The sequence below is a fragment of the Myripristis murdjan genome, chromosome 23 (genome assembly GCF_902150065.1).
Source record: "Myripristis murdjan chromosome 23, fMyrMur1.1, whole genome shotgun sequence".
In the NCBI taxonomy this organism is placed as follows: domain Eukaryota; kingdom Metazoa; phylum Chordata; class Actinopteri; order Holocentriformes; family Holocentridae; genus Myripristis; species Myripristis murdjan.
Window position 1 is genome coordinate 22,882,400 of NC_044002.1, and position 17,206 is coordinate 22,899,605.

Below are 17,206 nucleotides of genomic sequence, written 5' to 3' on the forward strand. Positions count from 1 at the left end.
CTCACCTTTCTTGCATCAGCCGGCTGTACCTGCCTGACCTGCAGCACCACAGCTTCTGTTCAGGTTCAGCTGCTAACATCTTGCCCACATCACAGCCTAAAGTTCAATGCTTTGGCCCATAGAATCATCCACCTGTTAGACAGGTTCCAACTTTGGCACACCTAGAAATTCAGCTGCATCAGAGAGGACTCAAATTTAGCAACTGGAAGTTGGACTGTTGAGTTCTTTTGCAAATATATTTATTTTAGGCCAAGTGGAACCACACAGATGACATCCACGTCACAGATGTCTGTCTTTATCTTCCTCTCAGGGCAACCAGAGGTGAAGAGCAGCACCGTGAAGCCTGAACCTGCTGGATATTACTACCAGGGTGCATGGCAAGCACTAGGGGGCACCACTGTTCGCCAGTTCAACAACGCCTCTGCCATCAGTCAGTGTCTGACAGACAAGGTGGTGCACATGTACGGCGACTCCACCATCAGACAGTGGTTTGACTACCTCAACAGTGTGCTGCCAGGTAAATGATCCAGTACCAGAGTTTGATAACACTGGATCTCGATCTGGAAGGGGTTTCCAGAATTCTTCTTCCTCAAATGAGACACAGATATGATGTTTTGTAATCAGTGAAAACAGCAAAAAGAGGTGCTGTATTTTTTTAAAAGATAGTATCCCAATGTTGCAGTCTACCAAAAAAAAACGTTCTCTTATTCTTGCACTGGCAAGGTCCTCTAACAGCGCCAAAACTGCAGTTGTCATTATGCATGTGTGTGGATCAAAAAACCCTGTGACCCCTTCCCTGCATTCCTAATGCTGTTGCAACAGTCGGTGGTGGTTGGCTGTTAGTAATTTATTATTAATAAAACGAATGGGCCCTGTGATGGACTGGCGACCTGTCCAGGGTGTTTCAATGCCTTCGCTCTATGTGCACTGGGATAGGCTCCAGCAACCCCCCGCGACCCTAGTGAGGATAAGCGGTTTAGAAGATGAATGAATGAATGAATAAAACGAATGGGAGCTGCTCTCCCTCATGCTCACCACACCAGGTTAAGGTTAGAGTCAGGTTATGTTGACAATGTGTTATTTTGATCTTATTCTGAATGGTTAAGTTTAGGATTTAAATTGGTCTTGGTCAAGTTTAAAAAATTATTAAAGGCCTGAGTTTGGCTAAGGTTATGGTCAGGTTATGGTTAGAGTCTAAAATTCAACTCTAAAAGGGTTAAGGTTATGATTACGGCTGGTTTCGGCCTAGTTTAAGAATAAAGAAAAAAATAAACTTGAGAGGCTTTGTGAGTTTTATGGTACATTTTCTATACTGTACTGCATACTGGCTGCTGAGTCTCTTCCCAGTTTTGCTCGGAACATAATATAGTTTGTAGTCTGAAAAGGGGGAGATTTGCCACGTTTTTTTTTTTTTTTTTTTTTTTTTCTGTGTCACTGCCCCAAATCCACTGCCATATGTTTTTTAAGATTTTAACACTGTAAACAAAATTTTAACACTGAATAGTTTACATAATTACTTACCAAAACAGTAAAATACAATAGTGATATGATGTTTGCACATAACTGTTCATCTAGAAAGTCCTCTGGATCATGTAAGATCACCAAGAGATTAGCTTTAAGGATTTATTTTTTTCAAATTTATTATGTTTTTTTTTTTGTTTTTTTTTAAATAAATATTTGTAACACCTTTCTGTCTCAGACCTCAAAGAGTTTAACCTGCACAGTGTGAAGAAAACCGGACCCTTCATGTCTGTGGACATGGCACGAAACATCCTGGTGAAGTATCGCCCCCACGCCCCTCCACTCAGCTGGACAACCATCCCAGCCAATGAGCTGCACTACATCGCCAACGAGCTGGACGGCATATTCGGAGGCTCCAGAACTGTCGTGGTTCTCAGCGTCTGGGCTCATTTTGGCTCTTATCCCATCGAGGTGTACATACGAAGACTGCAGAGCATCCGCAGGGCGGTGCTGCGGCTGCTGGACAGAGCTCCTGACACGCTGGTGGTCATCCGGACCGCAAACCTCAGGGCCTTGACACTTGGCATTGCGCTGACCAACAGCGACTGGTACTCACTGCAGCGGGACAGGGCGCTCCGGGCCGTGTTCAAAGGGCTGAACGTTCACCTGGTGGACGCCTGGGATATGGTCCTGGCCCACTACCTGTCCCATGAAATTCACCCACGACCCCCCATTATCAAGAACATGGTAGACGTCCTCTTGTCCTACATATGCCCTCAAAAAAAAGCTTAGGTGTGTTCAAGAGTTAGCATAGAAAGCCAGAGCCACTGATCTACTGGAGACACATGGATGATTTTTGTCTCATCATCTGCAAAGGGGAACCAACTCCATATTAATGCCTATGGATTTTGAATGGGATGTCAGAAAAGCTCATGTAAGTGGAAAGTGCAGGTGGACCAATACTTCTGTCTGTATAGTATCTGCCTCAATGTTAAGGACCACAATTTGGCAATGAGTGTTGGATGAGCCATTGTTGATAAACTGGCTGGTGATGATCTCATGAATGGCAGGTGTGCAGGTAGACCAGAAATCAGGATCAGTTGGTGGCCCACGCCCAGAACACACACACACACAAATAGGCAGTGTTCCGACTTATGGTTGTATTGCTGTGTCTAATGTGTGTTTGTGCAGTGATTTGTTTGCCCAGTTAGCTGGACTGATTGGACCAGCCAGCGGGACGGGTGTTATAAAAGGAGACCAGTGAAGGAGGACCGAGGAACCCTTCTTCCGCTCCCAACTGACTGCTGACTGTCCGCCTGCATGTGTGGTGTGTGTGGGCGCTCTAATTTTAGATATTGTTCTTGTTTAAACATATACTGTTAGATAAGTAACTGTGGGGGTGGGCTGCCATTTTTCTTTGTGGTTTCCTTTTCTCCTGGTTTTGTTAAGTTAGGGAGGTCAGTTATGTTGTATGTTCTTTTCTCTCTCTTTTGTAGGTTTTCTCACATCTCTGAGTTAGTGTTGTTTTGTTTGTTATTTTGGCCGAGGTCCACCCCGAAGCTATTCTCCTTATTGCCTGACACTGTATATAGTTCACTTCACTTCAGCTGTTACTCAGCTTGGGAGTGGAGGACGATGCACCTTTCAGGTTGTGTCCCTGGTTACCACTAGAAGGGGTCCTAACAACAGGCAGACAGGCAAAACAGACATGGGAGCAACAAAACACAAGAAACACTAGGAAAGCATGCCTGATAGCAACAGCATGATAACAAACCACACTTACTGGTTGTGTGTATGGTTTAAAAAAAAAAGTTTAATAAATGTCTCTACTGAAACCAAAGCTATGCCTTTTATGAAGGTGGTAGAAGGTGTCTTGCCCAGGGCATCAAGATGGTAAGAGACAGCCCTGGGTGTTGCATATCAAATTGGGCTCAATCAGAAAGAGGCATATATTTCACACTGTCAGACAGTGACAACCAATAATTAATTCTGACTGTCATAATTGCTTTGTTGTGGCCTAAATAATGACTCATGGTGAAGACATTCAAGTGCAAGTGCAGCTCAGGATAAGAACATCTCACTCACGTCAGCTGACAAATGTTGGCAAGCCGGTCCTTTTATAATTGGCAGATAGAAGTAAAAAGGATTCTAGTGTGAGTTCCCACAGTAAAGAGAGGGACAAAAGCTGCATGCATAGTACATTATCTATAGTGGAAGTCCCTCAGGTGATATTCATGCCTTTTGATGTTGCTTGATGGTGAAGCAACATGAAGCCCAACCCAATCCACAGCTCCTTCCTCACAGACAGAAGACACACCCACCTCATCTGGCTCTGCTGCACAGCCTGCAACAAGTTAGCCCAGACTATATTACCATAATGCCACATGCATTTCCTCCAATGACTTGGTTGGAATTTTATTATGTTTACCTCTTAATTGATTACAATCGCAAGATGCTGATATTTTCAGCATTTGAATAAACAAATGAGGAGAATCTGTTGTAAATTGTTCATTTATTTGTCTTATTTCTAGTTTAAAATTTACAAGTGTTTAAATACAAGATGCAGTCTAAAATTAGCACTGCAGCCTAAAGTGGAATGCAGAGAGAATTATGGATGGGGCTGTGAGGAAACAAGGCAGATAGCATAAGATCAAGGCAGACTGGCACACGATAGGCTAACAATGTGAGGGAGAGGCTGAGTGATATAAATAGTCTTCCTGACTGAATTTGTGTTAAAACCACATTATAGAGAATGTTTGCACATTATCTGAAGAAGCTCCATCAGGATGTAAACACTATCTGGTTGATCCAGGAAGACCTTTCTGTGTGGAGTTTGCATGTTCTTACTCCCTGTGTCTGTGTGGGTTTCCACCTGGAGCTCCGTTTCCTCCCACAGTCCAAACACATGTAAGTCCATCGGTGTGAACGTGTCTGTCTGTGTGTCTGCCCTGTGATGGGCTGGTGACCTGTCCAGGATGTTTCCTCACCCTCTCTTCCCATTGTGCTTTTGGAGAGGCTCCAGCACCCTGTGACCCTAATCAGGATAAGCAGCTTGGAGAATGAACGATGAATGAATGAATGTTTGATCGACTAATTAAAGGTGACTGGATCAACTTTTAATGTGCAGGCCTCTTATTATATACAATTCATTTTGACCCGACTACTGTTTTGATGGATGTGTGTATGAGCTGCAATGCAGCTGGAGATTGTGTCTTAACTTTTGAAGTAAGTTTACCTGCATTGTAGTAAAATTCCTCATAATATATTTTCATCTACAGTGTTGCCTCTCAATTATTGACAGTTTATGTCCTGCATCTCCTGCAAAATATCTCTTAAGTCCCTGGTACCACACACACACACACACACACACACACACACACAGATCAAACACACACACAATAAAGTTATTTTCGCCACCAGTGACTGAGCACTTAACTTGGTTGGCATTGAGGTGTTCAAACCACTGTCTGCTGGTGGAGTGGCTGTACAGGTAAATCACCTGGTCTCTCAGACCCTGGCTGATGGCAGAGGAGTTGCTGAACTGGTGAGCTTTGGCGCCCCCTAGTGCTCACCACACACTCTGGTAGTAATATCCAGAGCTGCACAGTGCTGTTTATTTTATAAGGATATGAACAGAGAAAAGTAAGAAATTCTTTTCATCATAGTTATCTTAGTGAAGCTGGAATCAGCAAATGTTTGGCTTTTTCTTACTTGATAAATTATTAAAATGATGAACTGATTATCAAAAAGAGAATCAATTAATGTCCAATCATCTACTGAAATTAATAGGCTAATCATTTCAGAGCTACATCAGTTTTTTCAGTCCACAAAAGTGTCAAGGAGGATTCAAGCCTTAGAAAGGATTCTCAAGGTCAACAGCTGAAGTAAAAAGCAGAAATCCCTGCCATGTCAATATCTGATGACAATGAGGATGAACAATACATGTCTGCAGAGGACGAGAGACTCGGACAGATAACATCAGAACCACACCTCGGTCAGGTGATCACAACAAAAAACAACTCTTTGGCAAAGCATTTTTCTGGGAACATTTTTAACCTTAATTACAATTACAATTACAACATCAATTCAGCCTAGTGACACAGACAATGGCTGTTTTATTTACTTTGTCAACACCTGAGGAAAAAATGAAAATATGTCCAGCAGAGTGTGACGGACACAAACAAACATACCCTGTTTCAGGGTATAAAATATGGCCACAGACATGGGACCAGATTCAAACCCAGGCGGCTGCAGTGAGGACTGAGCCTGGAAATGTTGTATCTGCTCCACCAGCTGAGCTACCAAGACGTTCCATCACTCTAACTTGTACTTAGAGATATTTATCAAATCAATTATACAAAGACAAGCTTAACAAACACAAAAAAATAATGTACCGTGTGATCTTGTGTCATATTGTCAAATCAAAACTGAATGCAGAAATCTCTAAGCTAATTTTCACTCACCTTGTGCACTGATTGACCTGGTTTTGTGGGGTTCAAGACAAGAACAACCTAATAAAAAATATGCAGTTTAGATGAAGGAAATACAGTGAACGCCCTTACACTGTAAACTGAGTCATTAATATGCCTATTTTGCTTTTTGACTAAGGGTCATATTTTTTTGTTCATTTACAGTAAGTGTCCAGTGTCTTTTGTCACATACTTCTCCAAGGCCCACCTTACATTTCTGTAGATTCTGTAGACATTTTCTTTCTTCATATCATTACAAAATTAATAATTTGGGTTGTTCGGTTGCTGGTCAGACTAAGAAAAAAACTGAAGATATCACTTTGGGCTTTAATAACTTCCAACAAGCATTTGGCTTTATTTTTGCAACTTTATATACTAAATCTTTCATCATTTAATTAAAAAAAATTACTCATTGACAATAATCAGGAGTTGCAGCTCTACAGTATTTTACTGTACATTTGCTCTTGGTGGTTATGTAAAAATTCAGTTCAAGTAAAACATTCCTGCTACCCACTGGAACCACACACACTACATCCACGTCACAGATGTTTGTATTGCTCTGTGTGCAGTCACATTAAAAGGGGCGTTTGTTGTGTCATTTGACGCTTTTACACAAAATGGACTGGTGGCATGTCACCTCCTTCACTGAGGAGGAGCGAACTGTCATTATGGAGAGATATGAGGAAGACAAAAAAAATATTACTGCAAAAAGCAATACTGTGGCCAGAAATAAAGCCAGAGAAGAATGTTTGCAGAAAATTGTGGATTGTGTAAATTCATAAATTATCCTCCAGTTTATTTCTGTTAATTAAACATCACACTTAAGAACTTCATTTCAGACTCACACACAGAGCAGGAACAGAGCTCAAAGAATGAGTCCATAACCACAGAGTCCGGGGGAAATATAAGAGAGACTCCTGTTCACCTCCTCTATGTCACAGTGTATGTTTTGTTCATCACTGGTGCATCTGTCACAATAAACACCAGTGTGGGAGTGGCTAGATCTCTACTGAGGAGGAGAAGTAATCTAATGGCAAACCAGGAGGCTGGATGATAGTTTTCCACAGTTGCCATCTACGAGAAATGAGTGTCTGCCGAGGTAAGACCCATCCTGATTCTTGAGGTATATTTTGCGGGCTTTTGGAGTTTCACATGTTTGAATTTTGCTGATCCCTTTTGGAAATGCCAGATATATCTTAGAGCGAATCTCTATTTTTCAAAGAGAGATATAATCATAATGAGATATTGCCTGATTTATTAAGTCCTGACAAAGACCTAGTAGTGACTGCAAAAAAAAGGCTCTTTATAAGACTCTGTATAATGTGATAAAACGATTTAATGTTGTTGAAATATGTAATGAAGTTGAAATAATACTTTGATTGCATGCCCTACAGCAAGAACAGAGGTGCAGTTTTATGTTGTGAGTTGATCTCAGAGTGAAGTAAACCTGCTCATCTTGTTTAGCCTGCCAGGGGCCAAAGCTCCAAATCTACTTGGCAGACTGCCATGAATTTTTTAATTTCACGACATTCATGTAGCCTGGAGCAGAGTGAACCCCCATCATAGGATGCATATGCAGAGTGGTGAACAGTCCACCCATCCAGTGGTTTGGCAGGTTGTTGCATTTGCTTAATTACCGGAGGAAGCCTCATGTTATAAATCTAATCAGTCTCAGTATTTCACAAAGGAACAAAAAAAGAGCAAAATATAAAAAGATGATCATAACAATTTTTCATATTACAAATGATGTCAGTTTGTGCTCTACACACCCTCTAGTGGTCATAAATTGCTTACTGCAGCTTTAAAGACTGCTGCTGTGGCAACCAAGGTGCCTTAAACACAGAAACAAGTTTCCACACATTGTCTTTAAACTTACAAATGGTTCTATTAACAATGTTCAAGGTCCTGCGGACTTAAACTTTGTTAATAAAGCCTTTTCTTTCCCTTTTTTCTCACCAGTGTGAACCGGTGTGAGATGGAGACTGAAGCTGGCAAATGGAGGAAAGTCAGTGTGTGCCGTCCCAAGTACACTGCCATCTTCGTCTTCCTGGTCGTGTCCGCTGTGTACTTCCTGCAACGAAACATGAACGTGCCGAAGGTGAGAACACTGTTATGACTGAAACTGACAGACTAAAGAGGGGACATTGTTTAAATGATTTATACTGATTTATACTCTGGTTTGGCACAGGAATGTCCACATGGTTCTTGTCAGTTGAGTCTAAATGGTCCTCACTTAAATCAGCGCTTAATTTCACATAGTGCACCTTCATATTATATTGTGGTTGCCATGGCAGCGCGCATAGACGCAGCGGCTACAGCTCTCCACTCTCGGTGCCGTATTATATGTTTTTGTATGTGTGAACGGTTGTGTTTTTAGCTTAAAACACCACCTTATGTTGGGCAATGTACGCGTACAGTCGTCAGCACCTTTTGAGCTTGGGATTGTGCTGCGAGGTACCTTTTTCGCCGGACTTTCATCGCTACCAGGACATTCCGGAGGACGCCGTTAGAACACCGGGGTCTCCATGGATAGTTCTTCCCAGTGACAAGTCCAGGAAGAAACGTAAACAAGCAAAGGAAACAACAGTTATCAGGACCTTTTGAGCTTGGGATTGCGCTGCGGGATGCCAATTTCACCGGACTTTCGTCGCTGCCAGGACATTCCGGAGGACGCCGAGGCTGCAGGGCCGGTGCGTTGACACGGCTGAAAGGACAGCCCTTTGGGCCGCCGCCTCCCAGCATTTTCCAGCGCCAGGTCCATGGCGAACACGGGATGACGAACTGTGCTTGTACATCCAACAAGTGTTTTCCGTGACTGTTGCATTTTTTTTTCTGATATCAGAGACATGGCTGCAGCCATCTGTTACTGGACTTGGCTATTCAACTAGCAAGATGCACGATGCTTTCTATTCTCCCCTGCACCGAAAGGACTGAGCCCTAATTTCGTTGCATTATTATACGTATATGATTGTGCAATGACAATAAAAATCTATCTATCTATCTATCTATCTATCTATCTATATGTGAATTCAAATAAATGGAGTGTAGACTGTGGTGCTAATTCAGGCAAAGAACCAACACTCCCAATGTTCATGTGATATCTGCTCACCACTGTGCTCCTGACAATAAGACCGTCTAATAAGACACATATCGATTCACAATCTGGTGGGTTTGCAATATTGTTTACGTGACTTTGCTATAGTAAACTTTCCTGTGGGAGCCAATATCACATGATTACAAAACAAAACAAAAAATGGGCAAACCAGGCACCACATTAAGCACAGCAAATGTTTTCATAAAACATCTCGGATCACATATAAGCAGTAGAAAACTTGATTTCCTACAACAGGGCACCTTTAAGTTACTAATCTTTTGCAAGTAGGGCCCCTTTCTGTGAAGTTGATAATCTTCGTAATAAATTTGTAATCTTTTGAATATTTATTCCGTGATTCCTGAGAAATAAGCTTAAAATTTGGAACATAGCATGTCTGGACTGAGCTGGAAAATATCCCAGCTGGCATTCAACCGACGTTCAACGTTGAAATATAATTTAAAACATGTCAATTGTTGTTTCAAGATTGAAACAATGTTGAAATAATATATAAAGCTAACAATTGCGGAAACGTTGACAACCTATCAATAAATAAACGTTGAAATTTAAACAAGATCTGTATGTTGATGTTCTATTTTGAAATTATCATTATGATCGTTATTTTTATTTTACTAGCATTTTTTGTATGTTGTTCATAATGTTCTTCAATTAAAAAAAATTCGAAAATATACATTTTATACATTAAAAATAGACACAGATGAGTTTGTGTCCTCCATGTGGTGTATTCGAATACAAAGAGGTAATCTCGAGATCACATGAGACTTCATAAGCAGGAAGTATAGAAAATGATACAGACAATATACATAAGGAAGAAGTCATAAATCTTATAAAGGATCAAATACACAACATTTGGCAAGAATATTGGAATATTACTGATACAGTGCAGGAGCCCAAGGGAGGAGATCCACTTAAAAATAGGCCACACAGGACTTGACCAGACTCTGCATATTATAGGAGAACACCCCACTGGACCTGACTGCAATACACCAGAAACTGTCAAACATTTACTAATAGGCTACAATGAATATAAAGAAGAAAGAAAGAGGAGAGTAGTAGGAAAGTAGTAGGAAAAATAGTTCTGCTTTGGAAAATGTAACTAGAAAAGCAAAGCAACATATACTTTTTACACAGTGACACTTAACGAGGCAGGAGTGCCAGCTCCCCCATAGACTCCCATTATATTTATTTTCTGCTCGGACTTACTGTCATTGAGAAAAAAGCATTTGTTTGAACACTACTTTTAGGCGCTTCTCTGCCAAGTGCCACTGTCACTCATGCTGTGTGCTCACACTTTATAGGGCCTCATTTCTGGTTCAGGCCACACAAGCACCAGTAGTACAGCAGATAAAGTCTCTGCCTGCCATGCAGGAGACCAGGGTTCAACTCCCCAAGAGCGACAACACTACACAACCTACAAACAGCATAGGGCTGGCAGGTTACCACATGGCCACAGGGTCGCAAGGGTGGCAAGCACATTCAGAGTTTCTTCTTCTTACTTTTTAGTGATTCAGACAGAGGTCAGACACGCACCCCTCGGCAACGGCCCCCGAGGCACTCTCAAAATTTCCGCAGGGAATTTTCTATATTAATTCACTCTTGGGTCTTCAACATTAGTTCACTCATGTTGAAACGTAAGACATTGAAACAACATCACAATATCAGCGTTGATTCGGTTTGCAAAATCAAAACCAAATTCAACATTGATTCACCCATGAGTTACGATGTTGATTCAGTGTTGAATAAATGTTAAAATGCCAGCTGGGTAGCATTGTTCCAAAATAGCATCCAAGCACATTGCCTTTCATCACTAGGGGGCACTACAAAAAAATGTTGCGCAAACAGGTTAAACGCTTATATCATCCATAAATCTGTCTGAATGCTTAGTTAACATCTAGGTAACATGACAACCCACTCTAGATTGATTTACACCACATTTTACATACCTGCAGAGCAGTAAAGACAACATGGGCTTACTTTGAGTGTTCCCCACAGAACCTGGTGTTACAGCAACACCTACTGTCACAAAAATAAATAATAGCAGTGTTTATGCACTGTCTGAGAGAGACTAATATATACAGTAGGTATTTACATGTTATAAAAAAAGAGGCGGATGTCAGTTTTTATTTTGCTTTTAGTAGAGACTGTTTTTCCATCTATACACATCATCACTATTAAAGTTAAATGACCAGTCAACCACCTTGTTGATCACTTGATTTCAGGGTCCAGCTGTGGCCAGTTTGACAGCTGCTCATCCTTTAGTAAGTTATTCATTCATGTATTCATTCATTCATTCATTCATTCAGCCAGTCAATCCCTCTCATCACGTCTTCTCTTCTCTTCCAGTCATAGGATGCTATTTTGTTTTTATCTTTTTTTCCCATCTCCTTGACAGTTTCAGAATAAAATCACCCCCACCACTCCTGTCCCAAACCGCCAACACATCAACTGCAGCCACCAGCAGCTGTCGCCTGAGGAACACCGCCTGCTGGACTCCATCGCTTGGCATGAAACCCCTCATGTGCCTGTATCCCTGAACATGACCTCTGACCCCGCCCACAGCACCTTCACAATCCTGCCGATGAGGGCAGGAGGTCAGTGGCATGTAGGTGATGAGCTGGAGGCTCTGATCCAAATTGGTGACTTCCAGGGTCGACCAAAACAATTCGGGGGAGATTTCCTGATTGCTCGCCTGCATGACCCGGAGCTCCTTGCAGGCGTGGCCGGGCGAGTGGTGGACCACCTGAACGGCTCCTACACCGCTGTGTTTCCATTACTCTGGGAGGGACGAGCACAAGTTGAGGTGACACTAAAGTCTATTTTGTTGTTTAGTGTGACTGTAAATGTGTGGATTGGAAGACAGATGAGTCAGTGGTATTCAGTAGGAGTGTGAGAGTTTCCAGGCCGCAGTTTGATTTGTCTCAAGCTTTGGCTCGAAAAAATGAACTCTGAATTCAGGTTGTTAGTGAACACTAGCAGAAATTATTGGTTATTATTGATTTGATTATTGATTATTAGACCATGATTGTGAGTAGTGCTGTTTCCTCCAGGAAGGATCAAGAAAAAGACACTTGATTTAAGCAAATCTGTAAACACGTAAATTTTCACTGGAAACAAGTGGCATTATCTAATCGCTAATCACAAAACATTGTCTAACTGAGTGAAAACCCTGGTTCCTCCCCTTGTCAGGTGACACTGGTTCACTCCAGTGAGGCCATCACGGTTCTGCGCAGGCTGACCGTGGAACAGCCAATCCGCATTTACTTCAAGAGCCTCTTCCAGTCCGGCTCTGTTTCTGAAACGACGGTTTGTAACATTTGCCTGCCTCCAACCCAGCCTCTGTGCAACTACACCGACCTCCACACGGGGGAGCCGTGGTTCTGCTACAAGCCAAAGAATCTGAGCTGTGATACCAGGATCAACCACTATAAAGGAGGCTTCATGCAAATTCCCATGTTCAAGGGGGGGACGCTCTTTCAAAGGTGAGGGAGGTGAGCTAGTATGACATGCGTGGTACCTATGGATTCCTCAAGGTCTCTACTCAGTTCTGTGTTACCGAATGACTGCATCACAGCCCATGAAATCAGCTTTGTGCTATGCCAACCCAACGTGGACACAACCTGTTTGGATTCAAATACTTTGTGGCCACTTAAGTTGGTAATCTGGCATTCTATAGACAAACCACATCTGCTCACCACACTGACCAATACTGGAACTAGATGGAAAGAAGACAACTGCTTGCATACAGAGGTTCAGTCTGAATTCCAAAAAGAGCTGGGGATCACTTTCCATAATATCTGCTGCAATGTAACTGGCAGGGAATGAGAAGCAAGAGGGCCTGCTGCATACACACATACTGCTTAGGTAGACAGTGTGGCCTGGGCATGACTGCCTTCTTGTTATTACATTGTTAAATTGATGAGTTAATACTCGTTTTTGCATCTTCATCATCAGGCCCGGACTGTACATCGGGAGAACCGGGAGAAAGTTTCGGCCTGTTACTGGCCTGGTGGCCTGCCTTTTTTTTTTTTTTTTTAGAAAGGTCGCCGGCCAGGCCAATCAGCTGTCAGGCCGGTCCGGTCCGGCTGGCCTCGCCAGTCTGACTTTTTTTTTTTTTTTTTTTTAAGTCAGAGAGACAGGCCAGGTCAATCAGAGGCCAGCAGCCTGTGAAGAGCTCAAGACGTGATTGGTTTGTTTTGATTAACACCCGCCCCAACAGTCCGAGTCCGTTGTAAACACAGGCAGCATGTTGAGGAGGGGGTGTCGTGACTCGCGTATGTGTGTCTGTGGAGGAGAGGAGACGGAAGAAAAGGTTGCGTGATTGGATTGAAGTTAAAGAGGAAAGGTGGTGCGGAAAGGGAGAAAGGAAAAAACAAAAAGACACTCAAGGAAGACGCGGTCCCGCAGTGCACCCGACTCGCCCCGCACTTCACCCCACCCCTGCCCCCCCAACTCGCATCCGACTCGCCCCGCATCACCCCCCTACCCCCCAACCCGCCCCGAACCTGACTCATCCCACATTACGCCCCCCTCCCCTCCTCCCCCCACTCCTGCTGATTACATGACTACCTCCTGGCCTGAAAAAGTCTCCCAGTCCAGCCCTGTTCATCATGTCTCTGCATTTTTCCACAGTGAGGTGAACTTCAAAATCTCCATTCAAGCTTCAGGGCCCAACAACATCACTGTGCTGCCAAAGGAGAAAGGTAAAAAAAAAAAAACAAAAAAAAAAACAATGATTCTATATTCCACCTGTTGCTAATAATGTCAATCGAGGAGTTTGTTTGTTTGTTTATTCTGCACACCTTTAACCTTTTGTTACTGGCTGGTGGAAGAAATGTTTCCATGTACTTTCAAGAACTGTGAGCTCTGAAACATTATATACAGTTTGGTCCTTCAGTATTTTGACGGTGACACAATATTCATAATTCTGCCCTTGTACACCACCACAGTGGATTTGAAATGGGGTAATCAAGACATGATTGAGGTGCAGACTTTCAGCTTTAATTTAAGGGATTGAACAAAAATATGGCATTTACCACTAAGGAATACAGCCAGTGTTATGTATTGTCACCTCTTTGTCAAGCTCAAAAGTAATTGCACCTTGACTAAAAAGCAGTTTCATGGCCAGGCTCTGTCAGCAGAACCCACTCAGTCTGCGTCACTGAACAGTGCAGCTTCTACGCTTCTAGCTTCTAAACCCTCTGTCACTGCATCAGCCGGCTGTACCTGTCCGGCCTGCAGCACCACAGCTGCTGTTCAGGTTCAGCTGCTAACATCTCTGCCAACATCACAGCCTAAAGTTCAATGCTTTGGCCTATAGAATCATCCACCTGTCAGACGGGTTCTGTCCAACTTTGGCACACCTAGAAATTCAGCTGCATCAGAGAGGACTCAAATTTAGCAACTTGAAGTAAAAAGCTCCTTCACACTATCCACTTCTTTTGGAAACAAATACCACACAGAAGACATCCACATCACAGATGTTTGTCTTTATCTTCCTCTCAGGACAGCCAGAGGTGAGGAGCAGCACCGTGAAGCCTGAACCTGCTGGATATTACTACCAGGGTGCATGGCGAGCACTAGGGGGCGCCACAGTTCATCAGTTCAACAACGCCTCTGCCATCAGTCAGTGTCTGACAGGCAAGCTGGTGCACATGTACGGCGACTCCACCATGAGACAGTGGTTTGAATACCTCAACAGTGTTCTGCCAGGTAAATGATCCACTGGCAGAGTTTGGTAACACCGGATCTGGATCTGGAAGTTGCCCAGCTTTTAACTCCTCATCCCTACATGACACACAGATCTGATGTTTTATAATCAGTGACAACAGCAAAAAGCTGTGTTGTATTTTTTAAAAATAGTATCCTAATGTTGCTGTCTACCAAAAAGAAAAAGAAAATTCCAACTTGACAAGTAATTTAGTCTCATTTTCACTGTTAAAGCCTTCAGTGATTGCTGTGGCTTGACGTGTGTACATTAACTTGAATAGGAAAGACTTCCAGAGGATTCTGATGTAAAAAAGATAAAACAAGAACTTATTCCACAATGCATCTTCTTACAGGAGCATTCTCATTGTATGTTACCTGATCAGATAAATGTACTGCAGTAAGAAAACCATGTGGCTCAAAAGTTACATGAGCCTCAACTGCACAAGCTGCGCTACTCACACTGTGAACTGTGAGACAAGGAAAAGTGCTGGCACTGACTCCTGCAGACAGTAAACTCTTTCTTACCGCTATAATATGTTTTTAAACCACAACTAAATACTACTCTTATTATTACCAAAAACAAATTGTCATGGCTGCAAACAGCTTCTATTATATAATCACTGCCATATGACTACAAATAGTCAAAGTGCAATAATATCATAGCAATAACATGTATTAATAATGGTGACATTGTCATGGATTATAATCACAATACTGCAGAAGCACAAGGATTATGTTTCGCTTGATGAAGCCATGAGGATGAATTGATGATTGTTGTGTATCCCATAATATTGTGTTTTTGTGGTGGTTTTGGCTTGGCTGTATGACCAAGCCAAGGCAGTGGGCTTTAATTTGAAAACTTTGGATGTGAGCATAATGAGTGGGTGAATGACTGAGTTTCACCTACAGCTGACCCCACTGAGAGATTTTTCCACTTGTTCTAAAGAAAACCAAGATTTTAACACTGAATATGATATGAAATTACTTATTAAAACAGATGTTTTGCAGTGCAGTTAGTTAAAAAAAAAAAATCAAATCATCATACTTACAGTAGTGGTATGATCTTTCCATGATTTTTGATTGACAAAGTCCTGTGGATCTTATAGGCTCCCCACATCAAGAGAGTAGCTTTGAGGTTTTTTATTTTTTATTTCTTCATATGTTTTTGAATTTATTGCTCTCCATTGATAGTGCCTTTCTGTCGTAGACCTCAAGATGTTTAAGCTGTACAACAGGAAATCGATAAGCGGACCCTACATGGCAGTGGATGTGGCACGAAACATCTTGGTGAAGTATCGCTGCCATGGCCCTCCAATCTTTTGGACGACCATCCCAACCAGTGAGCTGCACTACATCGCCAACGAGCTGGACAGTATCGCTGGAGGCTCCAACACTGTCGTGGTTCTCAGCGTCTGGGCTCACTTCGGCCCTTTTCCCATCGAGGTGTACATGCGGCGAATGTACAACATCCGCAAGGCGGTACTGCGGCTGCTGGACAGAGCTCCCGACACGCTGGTGGTCATCCGGACTGCAAACCTTAAGACTATAGGGCCTGGTAAAGTGCTGACCAACAGCGACTGGTACTCACTACAGCGGGACAGGGCGCTCCGGGCCGTGTTCAAAGGGCTAAACGTTCACCTGGTGGATGCCTGGGAGATGTCGCTGTCCCACCACCTGCCCCATAGTCTTCACCCACAGACCCCCATTATCAAGAACATGATAGACATCCTCTTGTCCCACATATGCCCTCAAGAAAAAGCCTAGGTGTCTTTAAGGGGCCAGGAAGAGGGGAGTAAAAGCGCACATCTGGAGTGGGAACCATAAATGTAACATATACCAAAGAGTTAGAGAAGCTGGAGCCTCTGATCTACTGGTGACACATGGATGATTTTTGTCTCATCATGTGACTGGTAATTTGACCAGACAAGCAAGTGAAAAAGCTTGGCGTTACAAATAAAGGATGTTAAGATATCAACTTCATTTGTAAAGTAAAGTGCTCATTTACTGGAAGTGAAAATAATTTCTTGTCTTGTATTAATGAAGAATCCATGTGTTCATGGTACAAGGGAACCATGAGGTATTTTTTGTGAGTAGATGGAATGAAATGTTGGACCGTTAACATTCCTGCAGATGTATACACTCTACCAAAGATTGCATGACAGTGCATTTAGTTTGCTGTTATATTAACTTTTATATTAATTCTAGTGAAGTGCAATGTTAGTTGATTTCAAAAGCGGCACTACCATATTTTAAAGATCATACAGATTTGCGTTAAAACCGGAGCCAGGTCAGATGACTTGCATAATTGCAGAAATTTAAAAGAAGATGTTATACTAAAAGTTGCTCCAGTAAACTTAATTTATTGGATTAAACAGACAGGGTTTGATCCTGATGGAGTTTTTTCACATAACCCTGCCTTTCTAAATATGTTTGCATGATACTGTGAGCCTTGTCGGAC

General features: G+C 42.4%; 2 protein-coding genes across 2 annotated transcripts in view; both read left to right on the top strand.

Moving 5' to 3' along the window:
- LOC115355608 (NXPE family member 3-like) overlaps positions 1-16,547 on the top strand; it is a 22,774-nt gene extending 6,227 nt beyond the window's left edge. Inside the window, exons 5-7 of the mRNA XM_030046465.1 lie at positions 311-517; positions 1,700-2,253; positions 16,513-16,547. Of these exons, the coding sequence (XP_029902325.1) occupies positions 311-517; positions 1,700-2,253 (761 nt within the window). The 3' untranslated portion in view covers positions 16,513-16,547. The remainder of the gene's footprint in view (positions 1-310; positions 518-1,699; positions 2,254-16,512) is intronic.
- On the top strand, positions 4,983-16,512 carry LOC115355609 (NXPE family member 3-like). Its single transcript, XM_030046466.1, has 7 exons — positions 4,983-5,005; positions 7,890-8,028; positions 11,435-11,842; positions 12,229-12,521; positions 13,672-13,742; positions 14,545-14,751; positions 15,956-16,512. Exons 1-7 carry the CDS (start codon positions 4,983-4,985, stop codon positions 16,510-16,512), a joined length of 1,698 nt encoding a protein of 565 aa, XP_029902326.1.
- Positions 16,548-17,206: the final 659 nt, after the last annotated feature.

What these genes read in the sequence shown, in the direction of transcription:
- LOC115355609 (XM_030046466.1), top strand. Translation starts at nt 4,983, where the DNA reads ATGGCAGAGGAGTTGCTGAACTG. An exon ending in GCAGAGGAGTTGCTGAACTG is followed by an intron (nt 5,006 to 7,889) that starts GTGAGCTTTGGC and finishes TTTTCTCACCAG; the next exon opens with TGTGAACCGGTGTGAGATGG. An exon ending in GAAACATGAACGTGCCGAAG is followed by an intron (nt 8,029 to 11,434) that starts GTGAGAACACTG and finishes TCTCCTTGACAG; the next exon opens with TTTCAGAATAAAATCACCCC.